The sequence below is a fragment of the Camelina sativa genome, chromosome 2, assembly GCF_000633955.1.
Source record: "Camelina sativa cultivar DH55 chromosome 2, Cs, whole genome shotgun sequence".
In the NCBI taxonomy this organism is placed as follows: Eukaryota; Viridiplantae; Streptophyta; class Magnoliopsida; order Brassicales; family Brassicaceae; genus Camelina; species Camelina sativa.
Window position 1 is genome coordinate 23,990,015 of NC_025686.1, and position 13,346 is coordinate 24,003,360.

The 13,346-nt window shown below is 40.7% G+C and overlaps 4 protein-coding genes and 1 long non-coding RNA gene across 7 annotated transcripts; 1 reads left to right on the forward strand and 4 right to left on the reverse strand.

The window, feature by feature from the left end:
- On the reverse strand, nt 72–3,381 carry LOC104735093 (glycerophosphodiester phosphodiesterase GDPDL6). The gene is made up of 9 exons (XM_010454815.2): nt 3,292–3,381; nt 3,053–3,172; nt 2,613–2,909; nt 2,427–2,536; nt 1,846–2,344; nt 1,437–1,757; nt 1,212–1,351; nt 654–1,137; nt 72–575 (listed from the first exon to the last, which is right to left on the reverse strand). The coding sequence occupies exons 2-9, from the start codon at nt 3,162–3,164 to the stop codon at nt 274–276; spliced, it is 2,265 nt and encodes a 754-aa protein (XP_010453117.1). The 5' UTR covers nt 3,165–3,172; nt 3,292–3,381; the 3' UTR covers nt 72–273.
- On the forward strand, nt 4,224–6,276 carry LOC104735114 (VAMP-like protein YKT61). 2 transcript variants are annotated; one of them, XM_010454846.2, is made up of 7 exons: nt 4,228–4,294; nt 4,374–4,568; nt 4,817–4,914; nt 5,006–5,113; nt 5,310–5,375; nt 5,636–5,722; nt 6,014–6,276. In XM_010454846.2, the coding sequence occupies exons 2-7, from the start codon at nt 4,376–4,378 to the stop codon at nt 6,062–6,064; spliced, it is 603 nt and encodes a 200-aa protein (XP_010453148.1). In that variant the 5' UTR covers nt 4,228–4,294; nt 4,374–4,375; the 3' UTR covers nt 6,065–6,276. The 2 variants fall into 2 exon arrangements, with proteins under 2 accessions (XP_010453140.1, XP_010453148.1); XM_010454838.1 differs by having other exon boundaries at nt 4,224–4,568.
- On the reverse strand, nt 6,239–7,188 carry LOC104735104 (temperature-induced lipocalin-1-like). The gene is made up of 2 exons (XM_010454826.2): nt 6,733–7,188; nt 6,239–6,630 (listed from the first exon to the last, which is right to left on the reverse strand). The coding sequence occupies exons 1-2, from the start codon at nt 7,114–7,116 to the stop codon at nt 6,445–6,447; spliced, it is 570 nt and encodes a 189-aa protein (XP_010453128.1). The 5' UTR covers nt 7,117–7,188; the 3' UTR covers nt 6,239–6,444.
- Nucleotides 7,615–11,800, reverse strand: LOC104735128 (two-component response regulator ARR18-like). 2 transcript variants are annotated; one of them, XM_010454858.2, is made up of 9 exons: nt 11,509–11,800; nt 10,942–11,415; nt 10,593–10,680; nt 10,228–10,486; nt 9,994–10,143; nt 9,534–9,926; nt 9,311–9,387; nt 8,018–9,208; nt 7,615–7,932 (listed from the first exon to the last, which is right to left on the reverse strand). In XM_010454858.2, the coding sequence occupies exons 4-9, from the start codon at nt 10,355–10,357 to the stop codon at nt 7,867–7,869; spliced, it is 2,007 nt and encodes a 668-aa protein (XP_010453160.1). In that variant the 5' UTR covers nt 10,358–10,486; nt 10,593–10,680; nt 10,942–11,415; nt 11,509–11,800; the 3' UTR covers nt 7,615–7,866. The 2 variants fall into 2 exon arrangements, with proteins under 2 accessions (XP_010453160.1, XP_010453169.1); XM_010454867.2 differs by lacking the exons at nt 10,942–11,415; nt 11,509–11,800 and adding an exon at nt 10,752–10,928.
- On the reverse strand, nt 12,099–13,206 carry LOC104735145. The gene is made up of 3 exons (XR_759426.2): nt 12,997–13,206; nt 12,759–12,835; nt 12,099–12,658 (listed from the first exon to the last, which is right to left on the reverse strand). It is a non-coding gene; the product is annotated as an uncharacterized LOC104735145 (long non-coding RNA).

Below are 13,346 nucleotides of genomic sequence, written 5' to 3' on the forward strand. Positions count from 1 at the left end.
TGTTTACCTTTTTGCAAGTTAACAATGTCGAGAGAGCAAGAACCATGAGAGTAGAGACTGCGTGGTGGAGAAGGCTTGTAAATAACATATGAACGATTATAAAGCTTCAAAATCTTTATCGAAATCAAACATTCCTACGACAACAAAGAAATTTTACTTAGAGCTTTCGATCTATACCAACAAATCACTGTTTGCTGCATATTTTGGTTAACATGAGTAAAACATAGATAGCTCTCAAATTGTGTCAGTTTGTATACGGTGTGATCAATCTTTTTAGGCAGTATAAAGGAGTCCGAAAGCCATCATTGCCAGCAAGGAAAGACTGAGATTAGCAGCAGTGGCAACAGTGCCTGAAGGAGGAGGAGTATGTGGCTGACCTCCTCCAGTTTCATTGGAGGAGGCCACGTTTGCAACCGGAGGCAGAGGCGGATCGATCACGTCTTTGGCATCAAGAGGTGGGTTTGGAGCACTTGCTGGTGGTTGTGCTTCCTTGTCTGCCACGGCCATTAGAGCGCCAGCTTCTGCAGGTAAGATGGCATAGGGCTGGTCTTTGTTTAAATCTGAGCATGGACTCCCTACATTTGTATCAAATATACTTGATCAGCCTTTATCTTGGTAATGTGTATATTGTTCTTGTAGAATTGTAAACTTACTCAAGTATCTAGTAGCGGTGGCAGGGAACTCTGTGATGACTCCATCAACGCCACTCCCTGCAATGAATGTTGCAAGTTCTACCGTAGGATCAGAGAAGTAGTCGAACGCTATGGAGATGTATTCGTTTCTTAGCACAGAGACGTAAACTGAGATATTTGCTTTGTGCATTTCCTCTACAACGCTAGTGTTTCCTGTGGCAAAGCTTTGGGAGACAGTGACAAGGGAAGTTCTCTTGAGATTGACAGCATCTGCATGCTTCTTGATTTCTTCGATGGATGGCTTTGGAGCATCTCCAATCTCCTTGTCGATACTCAAGACTCTAGTGTAAGGAGGGACAGTTTCGAAACTAGATAAAACTGAACTGTCATCTGACTGAATCAAAACCTTTTGAGTAGATTGCTTGTCGAGTGTTGAATTGGTCAGAGCGGACTTAACTGCGTCTACAACTCCTAAGCCTTTCTTTGAAGCTAAATAAGCAGCATTCTGTCAACAAACACATTATTAGTAAAGCTTCCTTGTGTTACGTAACAGAGCATTTGGAAGTTAAATATGCTTGCCTCGATGTTTATCAAAACTCCGGTGACTGCCTTTGCTTTGCTGATTTCAAGAAAGTCAACAAGAGTCGTGAACTTCCCAGCGTTCTTGTTTGCAGGGTTTCTTAGGAAGCCCGTGGAAGTGAAGGGGTTCTCAATTTGTGCTGGAGACAAAGTAATCTCAATCTTAGTGGTTTAGTTGAGACTTGAGAATGAGATAGTTTCATTAGAAAATAATCATTTTCTTACGCTTTACAGACTGGATCTCGGCCCATGTAAGATCAAAAGAGAAAATGCCGTTGGTAGGTTGGATCTCAGGAACGCTGGTGGCTCGGGACATGAAAGTAGTCATGGCGGTGGTACTTGCTGTGAGGTCTGCAGAATCATGGCAGAAAGCGATTCCGTCTTTGGACATCTGGACAGAACAGTCAATCACGTCTGCTCCATCATTGATTGCTTTCTCGTACGCTAGATCAGTGCAGCCTGGATAGTCACCGCTTGCTCCATTGTGAGTTATAACCAACGCATGCCCTGCTTTGGGGATATTGTCCTTTTGGTGAGAAAAGCAAGCTGCCATAACATATACACATGAGGTGTTAGCTTCTTCCTAATAACCAAATATTTGTGGATACATCTATATAAGATGAAGTTAACTCACTAATGGCTTGTGATGCTGTTGGCGGGAAATCGGTGATGATGCCATCAACAGAGAACTGGCCATTGTCCACAAACTGGAGATACTCTGCGGAAGGATCAAAGCTGTAGTTGAAGCTAGTGCGCATGTCATTAGCAAAACCAGAAGCATAGACTTCTAGACCGGCTTTGTGAGCATCAGCCACAAAGGTGGTGGCGGGCTTAAGGTACTTAGCCGTGTCAACGGGCCAAATGTAGTCTTTAGGGACAAGAACACCTGAAGCAAAGGCCTTGATTGCTGCGAGGTTCTGTTGCAGCTCGCTGTACTTCTTTTTGGTGGTGGGCTCAATTGCCTGAGGGTCTTTGAACTCGAATATGAGCTTTGTCTTGGCTCTGCCTGCGTCCATCCCTATGCTCTTCAAGAAACCGATCTCCGGAGATGAGATTACATTAATGCCGCGGAATCGCAAGCTTCTTAGGTACTCAGCTGCGCTTAACTTGTGTTCCATGTAGAAGGCATCGTACTGCACATTATATTATTTTGATGAACCAACAAGAACCTTCCCTATGATGCTAAATCATATGCTCACAGAGAAGTAGCGTTACCTGAACGCTCAACCAGAACTTGGGAGGCTTGGTTCCAAGGACGTCCTCCACGGCGGATACTGGCATTTGGCCGTCGAAGATGCTAGGCCGAGAGAAGATGTTCTGAACCACTGTTCAATAATACAAAACATAAAAATGTGTGGTGGTGGAGAACATTGAAGGGAAGAAAAGAGAAAGAAGACATACGAGAGACATTGGAGAAGATGGTGTCGGCATCGTAATCAAGGGCAAACCAGCCCTTGAGGTCTTGACCGTTGACCTTGTACGTCTTTTGGGCTTTGGGAAAGAGCGTGGAGATGGTGGTTGCATTGTCAAGTCTAATATCTGACAAGCAAAGGCCTACGCCATCCTTAGACATCTGAAGGTTGCACAACATTGTGAGGCCAGGGGAGCTGGTGCTAACCGCCATGTCGTTTGCAGGGGCACTTGACTCCGGGAAAAGACCTGAGAAGCCACCTCTAGCGACAACCGCAGGCTCTTGTCCTGAAAGACAAGAGACATGCATATGGGTTATTTGAAACAAACAAACAACACGTTATGCAATATGGGCATGTTCATATATTATAACTAAAACACCAAAGAAACACCAAAAAGTAAAAAAACATGTAATGTAGAAGGATACTAACCGGTAAGGGTGAGCCATTTCTTGGCAGGAACAGCTGCGGCAGCAGCAGGGGTCTTGGGTGCGGCAACACAAGAGTGTATGAAAAGGGAGAAAAGAAAGAAAAACCTCAGCATGATTGATCCTGCATTTTTGTGTGTAGCGTACGTACGTACCCCAAATGGAAAAGTAAAATCAGATAGACAAAGACAGTATTATACATTTTAGAAAAAAGTGAGAGAGAGAGAGAGAGAGAGATCTCACAACGAGACAAGAACATGAATCCCCTCTTCTGGTTGTTTTCCTCGTTTGGGTTTGAGGAAGGAAAAAGAAGAGAAGGAGGAGGTGGAGGAGATTGGTCAAACAAAGTTAAAAATGTTAAATTAAAATGGTAAAAAAAGAAACTTGCTCATATTCCCCATTTATGGCTATTTACTACTCCCTATTTTTATCTCTTTTTCTTACCCTCCATTCCCTTCTTAACCGCTTCATCTCCATTGTATAACTAACTAACTATAAACCTTTGCAAGTTCATATGTTTTTTTTGGTCTTTTGGACTTTGGACTACTATATATTTGTCATATATATGTTGTCCAAGATGGCTTGTATGTATGTAACATTCGGACCAAACCGAATTGACCAACTAAGTTTTTTTATTCTTTAGCAGTCTTGGTTCGTGACATCTATACCGATCAGTTTTTGCCTAAACTTAAGAGTTAAGATAATAACCTTTTTCTTGTGGAACTGAAATTTGGAAAATTACCAAACTTATCATAATGTACTTAAATTCTTAAAAAATCGAATGAATTATTTTTGGTCAAGAAAACTGTTAATTTCGGTTCAATTCAGTAATTGAATTTAAATAAGAGATGGATGGTTGTAAACCATTATGAACATGGAGATGTTATTGGCTTGGGGGTTACATAACACATAAAATTAAATAGCGTGAAGAAATGTTTTACGAAATTGCATGTATATACATTTAAACTTTTTTTTTTCTTTTTGTCTTACACACGATATTTACAATTTTTTTGAAAATTTTTAAATTTAAAAGTAAATTAAAATCTGATTTAGCTTAATTTTATTGGACAGCTGACTTGTCTTTTTATATATAAAAAAAAAGGAAGTAAATTGGATAGCGAATAATATAATAATAAAGAAAGTAAGAAAGTATATATATAATGGAATGTATTAAGACACCTCAAAGAAAAAAAAAACTTAATTTGCTAATCAACACCACCTCCTCCGACTTCGAAGAATCCTTCAGGTCCAAACGCCTCTCTTCTTCTTCTTCTCCAAATCAATAATCTCGCTTCCTTCTCACGCAAACCTTGGATCCACCGCAGCTATGAAGATCACCGCCTTGCTCGTTTTCAAGTGCGCTCCTGTATCTACCGAACCCGTCATCCTCGCCAACGCTTCTGACGTGTCTCACTTCGGTTTTTTCCAGCGATCTAGCGTCAAGGAGTTTGTCGTCTTTGTCGGCCGCACTGTCGCTAGCCGTACCCCTCCTTCCCAGCGCCAATCCGTCCAGCACGAAGGTTCTTTCTCCCCTTCTAGATCGCGTCTTTCGAATCTTGTTTCTCTCGGATCTATGCCTTATTCGATTTCTTAAGATTCGGATCCGCGTTTCGATTTCCTTTTGTTTAGTATGATTTAGGATTATGATCGCACCTCTTCCGATTGTAGATCTCCCTGGGCTTCAATTTCACGCGATTCCATGTTTTTTTTTTTTTGGGGATAATTACTAATTAGGGTTTGTGTGTTGTGTGTTTGTGATATATAATAGAGTACAAGGTTCACGCGTACAATAGGAATGGACTTTGCGCTGTGGGGTTCATGGACGATCATTATCCTGTTCGAAGTGCTTTTTCTCTTCTCAACCAGGTACTTTTTTTCATTATGTGTTTAAAGTGGTTCTTTCAATGTTGTATAATCTAGGTTCGGTTTTTGGCTTGACATTCGGATTTTTTCTCAGGTCCTTGATGAGTACCAGAAGAGTTTTGGTGAGACATGGAGGTCTGCAAAAGAAGAAGACCCCACTCCGACTTGGCCATATTTAGTCGAAGCTTTAAACAAATTTCAGGTTCCTCTCTTACTTTGCCTGTGAATCTTGTTTAGAACTGTAGTTATAAGCTCAATTAAGTGGACGTTATTATCCCAATTGAATGATTCTTCATGAATTTATTTTACTAGCCCCATACTTGTATGATCAAAGTTGGTTGTGAGTTGATTTGATCTTAACCTTTGTTTTGTGATTTACCTGTAATTACAATCTTCAGGATCCAGCAGAGGCTGATAAGCTGTTGAAAATCCAGAGGGAGTTGGATGAGACCAAGATTATCCTTGTAAGTCCTGTCTTTCCTTGTAGACCCACCCTTACAACTATACTTGTCTACTCTCTGTTCTTAAGTTTTCCAGTATAATTGCTCACAAGACTGACCAAATAGACCAAATATGATTGTGCATAAATGCAGTCCTAAAATAAATATGCTATTCTGTCAATGAGTTTTGCTTCTTCTCAAAAACCTCATAACAAGATTACTGTCTTAGAGATATGATGCATGTTTCTGTCCCCCTTAAACTGAACTTTTGTTCTGTATTGCAGCATAAAACCATTGATAGTGTTCTAGAACGTGGTGAGAAGCTGGACAGCCTAGTGGAGAAGAGCTCAGATTTGAGCACGGCATCGCAGGTAATATTCTACCGCCACATGCTAGCAAACAGAAATTCCCAGCGCTATAGATTGAATTTCTATTTTCCGTCTCAGTCATAGTTTGTTAACATGGTATAAAAGGTAGGACATGAACGAGCTTGAACATGTTTTTGTATGTTATGTTGGGGTAGAAAAATAGTGGAGGAATGTGGATTTAGAAAACAGTTTTTATCATCTCTGCAATCGCCTGATATCGCATTATTTTCTTTGAACCAAGTTTACTGCTGCTGTCATGAGTAACTGATTTGGTGTTTATTTGTGTGTGGACAGATGTTTTACAAGCAAGCGAAGAAAACGAATTCATGCTGTACTATCCTGTGAGCTGCAATTCTGGAAGTCGTGGGTATATATATATCAAACCAAACTTTTGCTGGGGGGAATCTGGTTTTCCATTTTATTTATACTTATAATTTCGCGTCTGTAGTTTGCATGCATTTTGAAATTCCATAAGACTCGAGTTCGTGTGGTGTGTTTTATCCAAATACGTAATGTCACTTCTGCAAGAATTCATTTATCTCTGCCAGATTCTCTGATTGCTTTTCTTAAATGTGCTTTTATGATAATAGAGATCCGACTTTTGCAAAATATAGATTTAGGTGTTTAAAACAGACAAAAGCAGAGATAGACGATAAACTAGAGGGAAACAAAGGGTGCAGTATATATTACACAGACAAACGAGTAAAAGAAGTGTGTTCTGTAATCTATTTGCCAAAGAGAGATTTGAACCACCAAACGCCCTTGGCGTCTGTGGGGGCTGAGTCGGACTCAGGTGGTGTGTCATGCTGAGTAGTTTTGTGAAGCTTGCTGACGTCGTATCCTTGCTCTACCGCCTTCTCCACCAGCTGCTTATACGTTTCTTCCTCCATATGGGCCGTCCTGCTCAATATCTATACACCCACCAACCCACAAACATAGTCAATATCATCAAATCCCTTATAAAGATCGTTTTAATCATCCGGTAAAGTAAAAAATTAGGAAAAGCCACTTACCCAGAGATAACTCCTGGAGGGCTGGCCGATGAGGGCGTGCTGGTAGTCAGGATCGATGTAGAGCACCCAGTAGTCTCCGGTGACGGGAAAAATGGGGAGGAAAGGAGGGACGTAGAACTTGACTTTGAGCTTAGCCTCGTCGCTTTTAGGGTCGGCCTTATAGGCGGAGCCTTCGATGTAACCCCTCTTGCCGTTGGACCAGGTTTCGTTCAAGACGTGGATCGTCGTACCGTCGGGGTTAAGGGTGTAGGTGGCGCGAGTATCGGCGCCGTTCTTGGGTTGAAACAGAGAGGGGAAAGAAGCAATCTCGTACCAACGGCCCATGTATCTGGCCACGTCGAGGCCTTTCACCACTTCCATCTCTTTCTTCTCTGTCGTCGTCATTTCTTTTTTGCTTCTTGTTTAAGATTTAGATATTTTTCTTTGAGGTAAAGAGATAAGAAGAGAGATTCGATTCATTTATAGGAAAAACCGAAAAATAAAATCAAGGAGATTTCCCTGGGACGAGATGATGACACGTGGAAAGCGTGTAGGGCAAGGGTTCTAGTAGCGTCTAGCAGTTACAAAATGTGAATAAAGGTGTTGGAGGAGGATACAAACGTCTCTTTAAGCAATTTGTTCTGTGGGAGAAGGACTACAATACAACAAAATACAATGGGCCATACTTTCACACTTTGATTTGACTTCCTCTTACTTAGCCGTTTTTAGGCCCCACGAAACTTTTCAGATCGACATGTAAATATCTCTTCTTGTTGACAGCTATAGTTCACAAAAGCTCTCGATATTGGTTTTGAATATCATCAACAAGGCTATACTGAAACTTTCAACTATTTCATCATTTAGCAAAGGGTGCTACACAATTGTGATCTTGTAACAGTCAAAGAGTAAATTGTGTAGTATTAAGTTTTTGTAACAATCTTGCTTTTCATCTCAATGCCAACAATTCATAAAAGAGGATATGAAACAGTGCAGTGCAGTGTGTCAGCTGATGATGATCTATTGACAACCGTAGGAAACTATTTGGAAAGAAATAGAACCGCAAAAAACAATTAAAAAAAGAAACAATGACATTGGTCTCATGTTGAGAGAACTAATGCAACCGGTACAGAAGGAGATTACTACAGTAATAAACTACTAAGGCGGTGGAAACGAATCAAACCCAAATCTAGCAGCCACTGACACCATTCCGTTGTTCTCCTCCTGCAACCAAACACAACACCATCACTTCAATTTTCTACTCTTATACATAAAACCTTTTAGGCCAATCACGAAATCAAGGCTATACCTGTTTCATCATCTCATTCATAATGTCATCGAATACATCGTGCTGGTTCTGGTTGTCAACATGACCATTCTCTGCCTTTCCCAACTTCATCTCTGGATCCACCATTGTACTAGGTTTTCCAACATATTCCTCCTGACTGTTGACATTTGCACTGTTGTCTATTGGGCTCATCAATGACACATCCAAGCCTTTGCTTCTGGTCGCATTGTTGCCCCTGAATACCATGTTGTCTCTTCTGCTCGCATTGTTTCCCCTGAATACCATGTTGTCTCCTGGTAGGGGATACTCTACGTTACCGAATGTACTGTTCAGCATGCTACAGTTCTGTTGCTCCCATTTTTGTCCGTCTATAGGATTCATGTTCTGCATGAATCCGCCAAGTAACTGAGGCTCACACTGCATCTCTCCACCAGGATTCTCTGCAGAAACCAAAGAAGTACAATCTCCCAGATTGTTCCCTTCACATGTCACTTGATCCGGCAAGAAAGCATGATTCATTGGTATTGAATTCGACAGGAATCTGGTTGTGTTCAAATTCCCTTGCCAGCTTTGACTAGGAAATCTAGACAAGCCTTGGACGCTGATGTTTTGGGAGGCAGAGTCAGACATAGTTCCCTCGATGCAAGACTGATTTCCACTTGTGGCTGTATGCAAGGGTTGTGTATAGTTTGCTTGCGACATTAGAGTATTGCTTGAAGCACTTGGCAAAGAGGTGCTAGAGCTACCAAATGGCATACAAGAATCTAGGAAGCTACCGCCAATTGCTCGGTCCCCTATGCTTTTAAAATCTCCCATGTATGCAGAGCACTTACTTCTAGGAAACTGAAGGGGTTCTAGTGGAGATGAAGTTCGCTGAAACAGATTTACGTTCTGGATTCTTGGTGCCAGAGTACTGTGATATGTTCCAAATGGATTAGCTGAGTTGCTTGAGCTCTGGTGATGCCCCTGTTGGATAAAGCTGGAAGAGTTCATTCCTTGAAGATTTACTGATGGATACATATGGGGTTGGAGTTTGGTGAGATGGGAACGTGATAAGAGTCCCGAGCTTGGCAGTTGTCTTGTGCCAGTAAAATCTCTAAATCCATCAAGTTGAGCCATATGAAAGTAAGATGAATCTCTTGTTCCAAATGCATCTGGGGTCATATTTTGCTGCTGACCTTCGTCTATCTTTTTCAAGTACAGTCTGTACTTCTGCAACCAAAACCAGAGGAAAAACAAGTCGAACCATCTTACCATCAAAGATTATATCAGCAGGGGAAGGGGGAAATAAAAGAGAGAATGGGGAATTGGTACCTGCAAATGGCTGGCTACATTTTCCCTAGTGAGACCTTCTATATTCATGAGATCAAGTATTTTTTTGGGAACAGCCTCTGTAATGGAGACCCAGATAAAACAAACATGAGGAGTAATGAAAAGAGGATTCCACATAAGAAAGCATCAAAATAAATGGTAAGCAGAAACAAGAGCGGACAGCACACATAAGAAAAGGTTATAAGAGGTTGATGGGGAAACTCACTGTCGAGGCCCAATTGCTGAACAGCATTGACAAACTTCTGGTGGAGCTCCTGTGACCAAACGACACGTGGCTTCTTCCGCGCGCCTGACTCATCACCATCCTGTTCACTCCCATCACCGTCATCCTCATCTCTGTCACTGTCATCTTCATCACCACTGTCATTGACTTTTTCTTTCCGTTTCTTGCTGACGCTTGGGACGAGATCAGATTCAGAAGGTGGGAGCAGTTGACGAGAAGGGCCAATGGTTTTTGCATAAGATTTAATGTTCTTCTTCACAACATGATGCCATATATTCTGAAGCTCCTTGAGGCCAACAGGCTTGACCAAATAATCGCAGGCACCATGTATAATACCTTTCATAACACTGTCGTAGTCGCTATGAGCTGACAACACTGAGACATTAAAGCAAGTTAGAAGAATCCTAGAGTTGATATGAAAACAAAAAGCAAGGAGACGTACTGATGACAGGAAGGTCCATTTCAAGACCAATTTCAAGCAACTTAAAGCCATCCGTGTCTGGCATCTCTACATCGCTTATCACCAGATCAAACATGTTGCTATTCTCTCTCAGCATTTCCAGAGCTTTCCTCGATTCCATTGTCTTTGTCACTGGGACATATCAATCAAACATCATAAATCATGCCTCCCTGTTCCGAGACAGACAGGTAAAAAAGAAAAGCAAAGAATAAGTACCATGATACTTGCAACGTAGCAGCAACTCTTCCAGTTTCCGAAGGCAGGTTGGATTGTCATCCACAGCGAGGACCCTCATTCCTACCGGAAACTTATCATTTCTTCCATCTGCAGTGCTTTTCAACTCCATACCTGATGCAATACTTCTGCAAGTCTCCTCTCTTCTGTTCTCCTCCCCAAAGGAGATAGTACATAGACTTTTTAATCTGATCTGTTTATTCTTAAAACCTGGAGTTTAAACAAGGAGACCACCAAAGTCCTACAGGCAAATGTCAAAATAAAAGATGAGAGGCCCAAAAAAAAAGAGAGTGATTGTGCCCGTTAATCTGGCCCTTAATTCTCCCACATAATCAGAAATTTCCTACTGGTTTTGCTCTTGGTTTCCATTTATGGGGGGCGTGGAGAGTCACATGCTCCTCTACTTTCCTTTTTGTTTGTTGAATCTTCCCTTTTCTGCACACAAAAGACAACTTTTCGTAAAGTGAATTTGAATGTCCCCATTTTATTTCCTTCCTAACTAATACCTTATATTTTCTTATAACGTTCAGACCCAGCATTTCAGCTTTCCTGGCTTTCCTTAAATATTCTTTTCCTATTTTCATAGAATTTTTATTCCCTTTTAGTCTCAAAGCCAATTCACAATACGGATTTGACAGTATGCATCTAGGGATCTCAATTCCAAAAATGAGTATTCGACAAATGCAATGGACTGACCTGATCACATTCAGACATTCCAAAAAGTTGTTGACTGTTACTTGACATTCTTTAGTCAAACTTGTGATGACTCTGTTATTTTCTTTTGATCAATTCAATCTAAAGACCACAGCCAATGTGAAAATTTGCGCTGTTCCACTCACAGGTTGTTGCTGCAATCGATATTTCATGTTTTGCTGACGCCTCTACAACTATGTCCCTCACCACCATTGGAACTAAGCACCGTTCAAAACACTAGTCCTTTGATCTCATTTACACTACCACCACATAGACACTCATCTCCAGTTTCCTTTTATTGGTACAAACACATATAACAAAACAGACAACTCTGTGGTCTCTTAAAATTAACTAGCCCCATTGCTTCCTCTAGACCTGGAACACTAAAGCTACGATTTTTAACTGTTTCTTGACAAGCAGCTTTAACGTGTAGATGTATTGTTATCGATTCCAGGAAATTTTGATTTCCATCTATCCCTGTTCAACCATGGATTGAATTGAGTCAAAACGTTATTAAAAAAAAAAAAAAAAGATTTTCTGATAATTATTTTGGGAAAGATTTAAACTTACTTGGATTAATAATGTTATTATGGAGTTGGCTCATGGCTGGACTGACTTGACTTGAATGTGATTCGGTGATTCCCATTGAATTGATCTCAGCTATGGTGTTTAGAGAATTAAAGATTTTTTATCTTCTGTTTGGGGAGAATATGAACTGCTTATAGTAGTAGTGTGGTATAAGAAGAAGATCTTGGGTAAGTTGATTCAGTTGTTGTAGGCCATTGAATTTAACCATTGAAGCTGGGTTTTGAGTTGTTCAATCACTCAGCCATGGAGTCTTGTGGATTTTTTTAGGGATTTCAAAAAGTCCTGATTCCTGAAATTGGGAAATTTCGTGGCTCAATCATTGGTTTGATACTAATTGCTGGTCCATTTTAAATAAACCGATGAATTAAACCGGTTTGTTTGAAGGACTTTGGGATTTTGAAGGAAACTGAAAATTTTAAAAGAGAAAGAAGAAGAAAGCTACTGTACTTAAAGGATACTCTCATAGTATATGCTTAAACTAATTGAGATTAATGATAATCAACAAGTCTAAACACCAAAACATATATAAATAGAGAGAGGAAATAAGAATTCAATGGGGGGGGGGNGGGGGGGAAAGAATCACAGAGAGAGTTACTGAGTTACACATTGGCTAAAAAAACCATAAATAAAGAGAGGGTAAGATTGCGGCAGCCATCAGCAGTGGGAAGAAGAACCTGTGTCTCCGAGCAGATTTGCCTTAGTTTAAGGCTCTGTCTTAATCTGAATCATGCAGCTTCCGGTAGACGGACGGACCCGTCTTGTTCTCTTTTGGTATGTTTGGAAACTTACATACTATTGCTGGTTCCTTAATGCCTTTAGAATCTCCCATGTTTGCAGAGAAATTGATCATAGGAAACAATAAGGGCTTTAGTGGAGATGAACTTGGTTGATACTGATTCACGTTTTGGACTCTTGGTGGTGACTGAGTAGTACTGTGATATGCTCCAGATGGATTTGCTGAGTTGCTTGAGTTCTGGTGATGACCCTGTTGGATGAAGCTGGAGAGGTTCATCTTTTCAAGATTTATCGATAAGAGTGCAGAGCTTGTGGCATTGATATTTATAAGTCCATCAAGTTGACCCATGTTCAGCTTATTGGTTTCCCTTTTCAAGTTGTGTATTAGTCTGTACTTCTGCAAGGAGAACACGAGAGAATATAAAGTCGAACCATCTCGTCATCAAGTTGAAACACCTCAAAATGCTAAGAGAGAATGGGAAATAACGAGTACGTACGTGCAAATGGCTGGCTACGTTCTCCCTAGTGAGACCATCTACATTCATGAGAGCAAGTATTCGCTTGGGAATAGCCTCTGTAATGAAGACCCAGAGAAATAAAACATAAGGAGAAATGAATAGAGGATTCCAACACACATGATGAAAGCATCAATAGAAATCGTAAGCAGAAAACAAGAGTGGACATGACATCACACAACAAAAGGATAGGTGAAATGATGTTTATGGTGAAACTCACTGTGGTTCCGCCTAATTGCTCAATGGCATTGAGAAACTTCTGGTGGAGCTCTGTTGTCCAAACGACACGGTGCCTTTTCTTCCGGGTACTTGACTCTTCGCTAACTGCTAGTGCTGGATCTTTTATGCTTTTAAAATCTCCCATGTATTATGCAGAGCAACTGCTTCTAATTAATAAACTGGAGGGGGCCAATTGATGGGAGTTCAAGGTCAGGAGAGTTGAGAATAGAAGAAAGAGATGAATCTAAGATATATCTTTTATCCTATAATTCACAAGTCACCTGTCCAGTAAATTTGTGCCACATCAGATAATTCCAGAAAAAGAAAAAAAAAAAAAAAAAAAAAAAATTT

Coding starts and splice junctions, on each gene's coding strand:
- LOC104735093 (XM_010454815.2), bottom strand. CDS start 3,164: ATGCTGAGGTTTTTCTTTCTTTTCTCCCTTTTCATACACTCTTGTGTT. Junction 2,910..3,052: donor GAAATGGCTCACCCTTACCG/GTTAGTATCCTT, acceptor CTTGTCTTTCAG/GACAAGAGCCTGCGGTTGTC. Junction 2,345..2,426: donor AGTTCTGGTTGAGCGTTCAG/GTAACGCTACTT, acceptor TATAATGTGCAG/TACGATGCCTTCTACATGGA.
- LOC104735114 (XM_010454838.1), top strand. CDS start 4,376: ATGAAGATCACCGCCTTGCTCGTTTTCAAGTGCGCTCCTGTATCTACC. Junction 4,915..5,005: donor CTTTTTCTCTTCTCAACCAG/GTACTTTTTTTC, acceptor ATTTTTTCTCAG/GTCCTTGATGAGTACCAGAA. Junction 5,114..5,309: donor AAGCTTTAAACAAATTTCAG/GTTCCTCTCTTA, acceptor TACAATCTTCAG/GATCCAGCAGAGGCTGATAA.
- LOC104735104 (XM_010454826.2), bottom strand. CDS start 7,116: ATGACGACGACAGAGAAGAAAGAGATGGAAGTGGTGAAAGGCCTCGAC. Junction 6,631..6,732: donor CCTCCAGGAGTTATCTCTGG/GTAAGTGGCTTT, acceptor GTGGGTGTATAG/ATATTGAGCAGGACGGCCCA.
- LOC104735128 (XM_010454858.2), bottom strand. CDS start 10,357: ATGGAGTTGAAAAGCACTGCAGATGGAAGAAATGATAAGTTTCCGGTA. Junction 10,144..10,227: donor GCTACGTTGCAAGTATCATG/GTACTTATTCTT, acceptor GATATGTCCCAG/TGACAAAGACAATGGAATCG. Junction 7,933..8,017: donor TGAATGAGATGATGAAACAG/GTATAGCCTTGA, acceptor GTTTGGTTGCAG/GAGGAGAACAACGGAATGGT.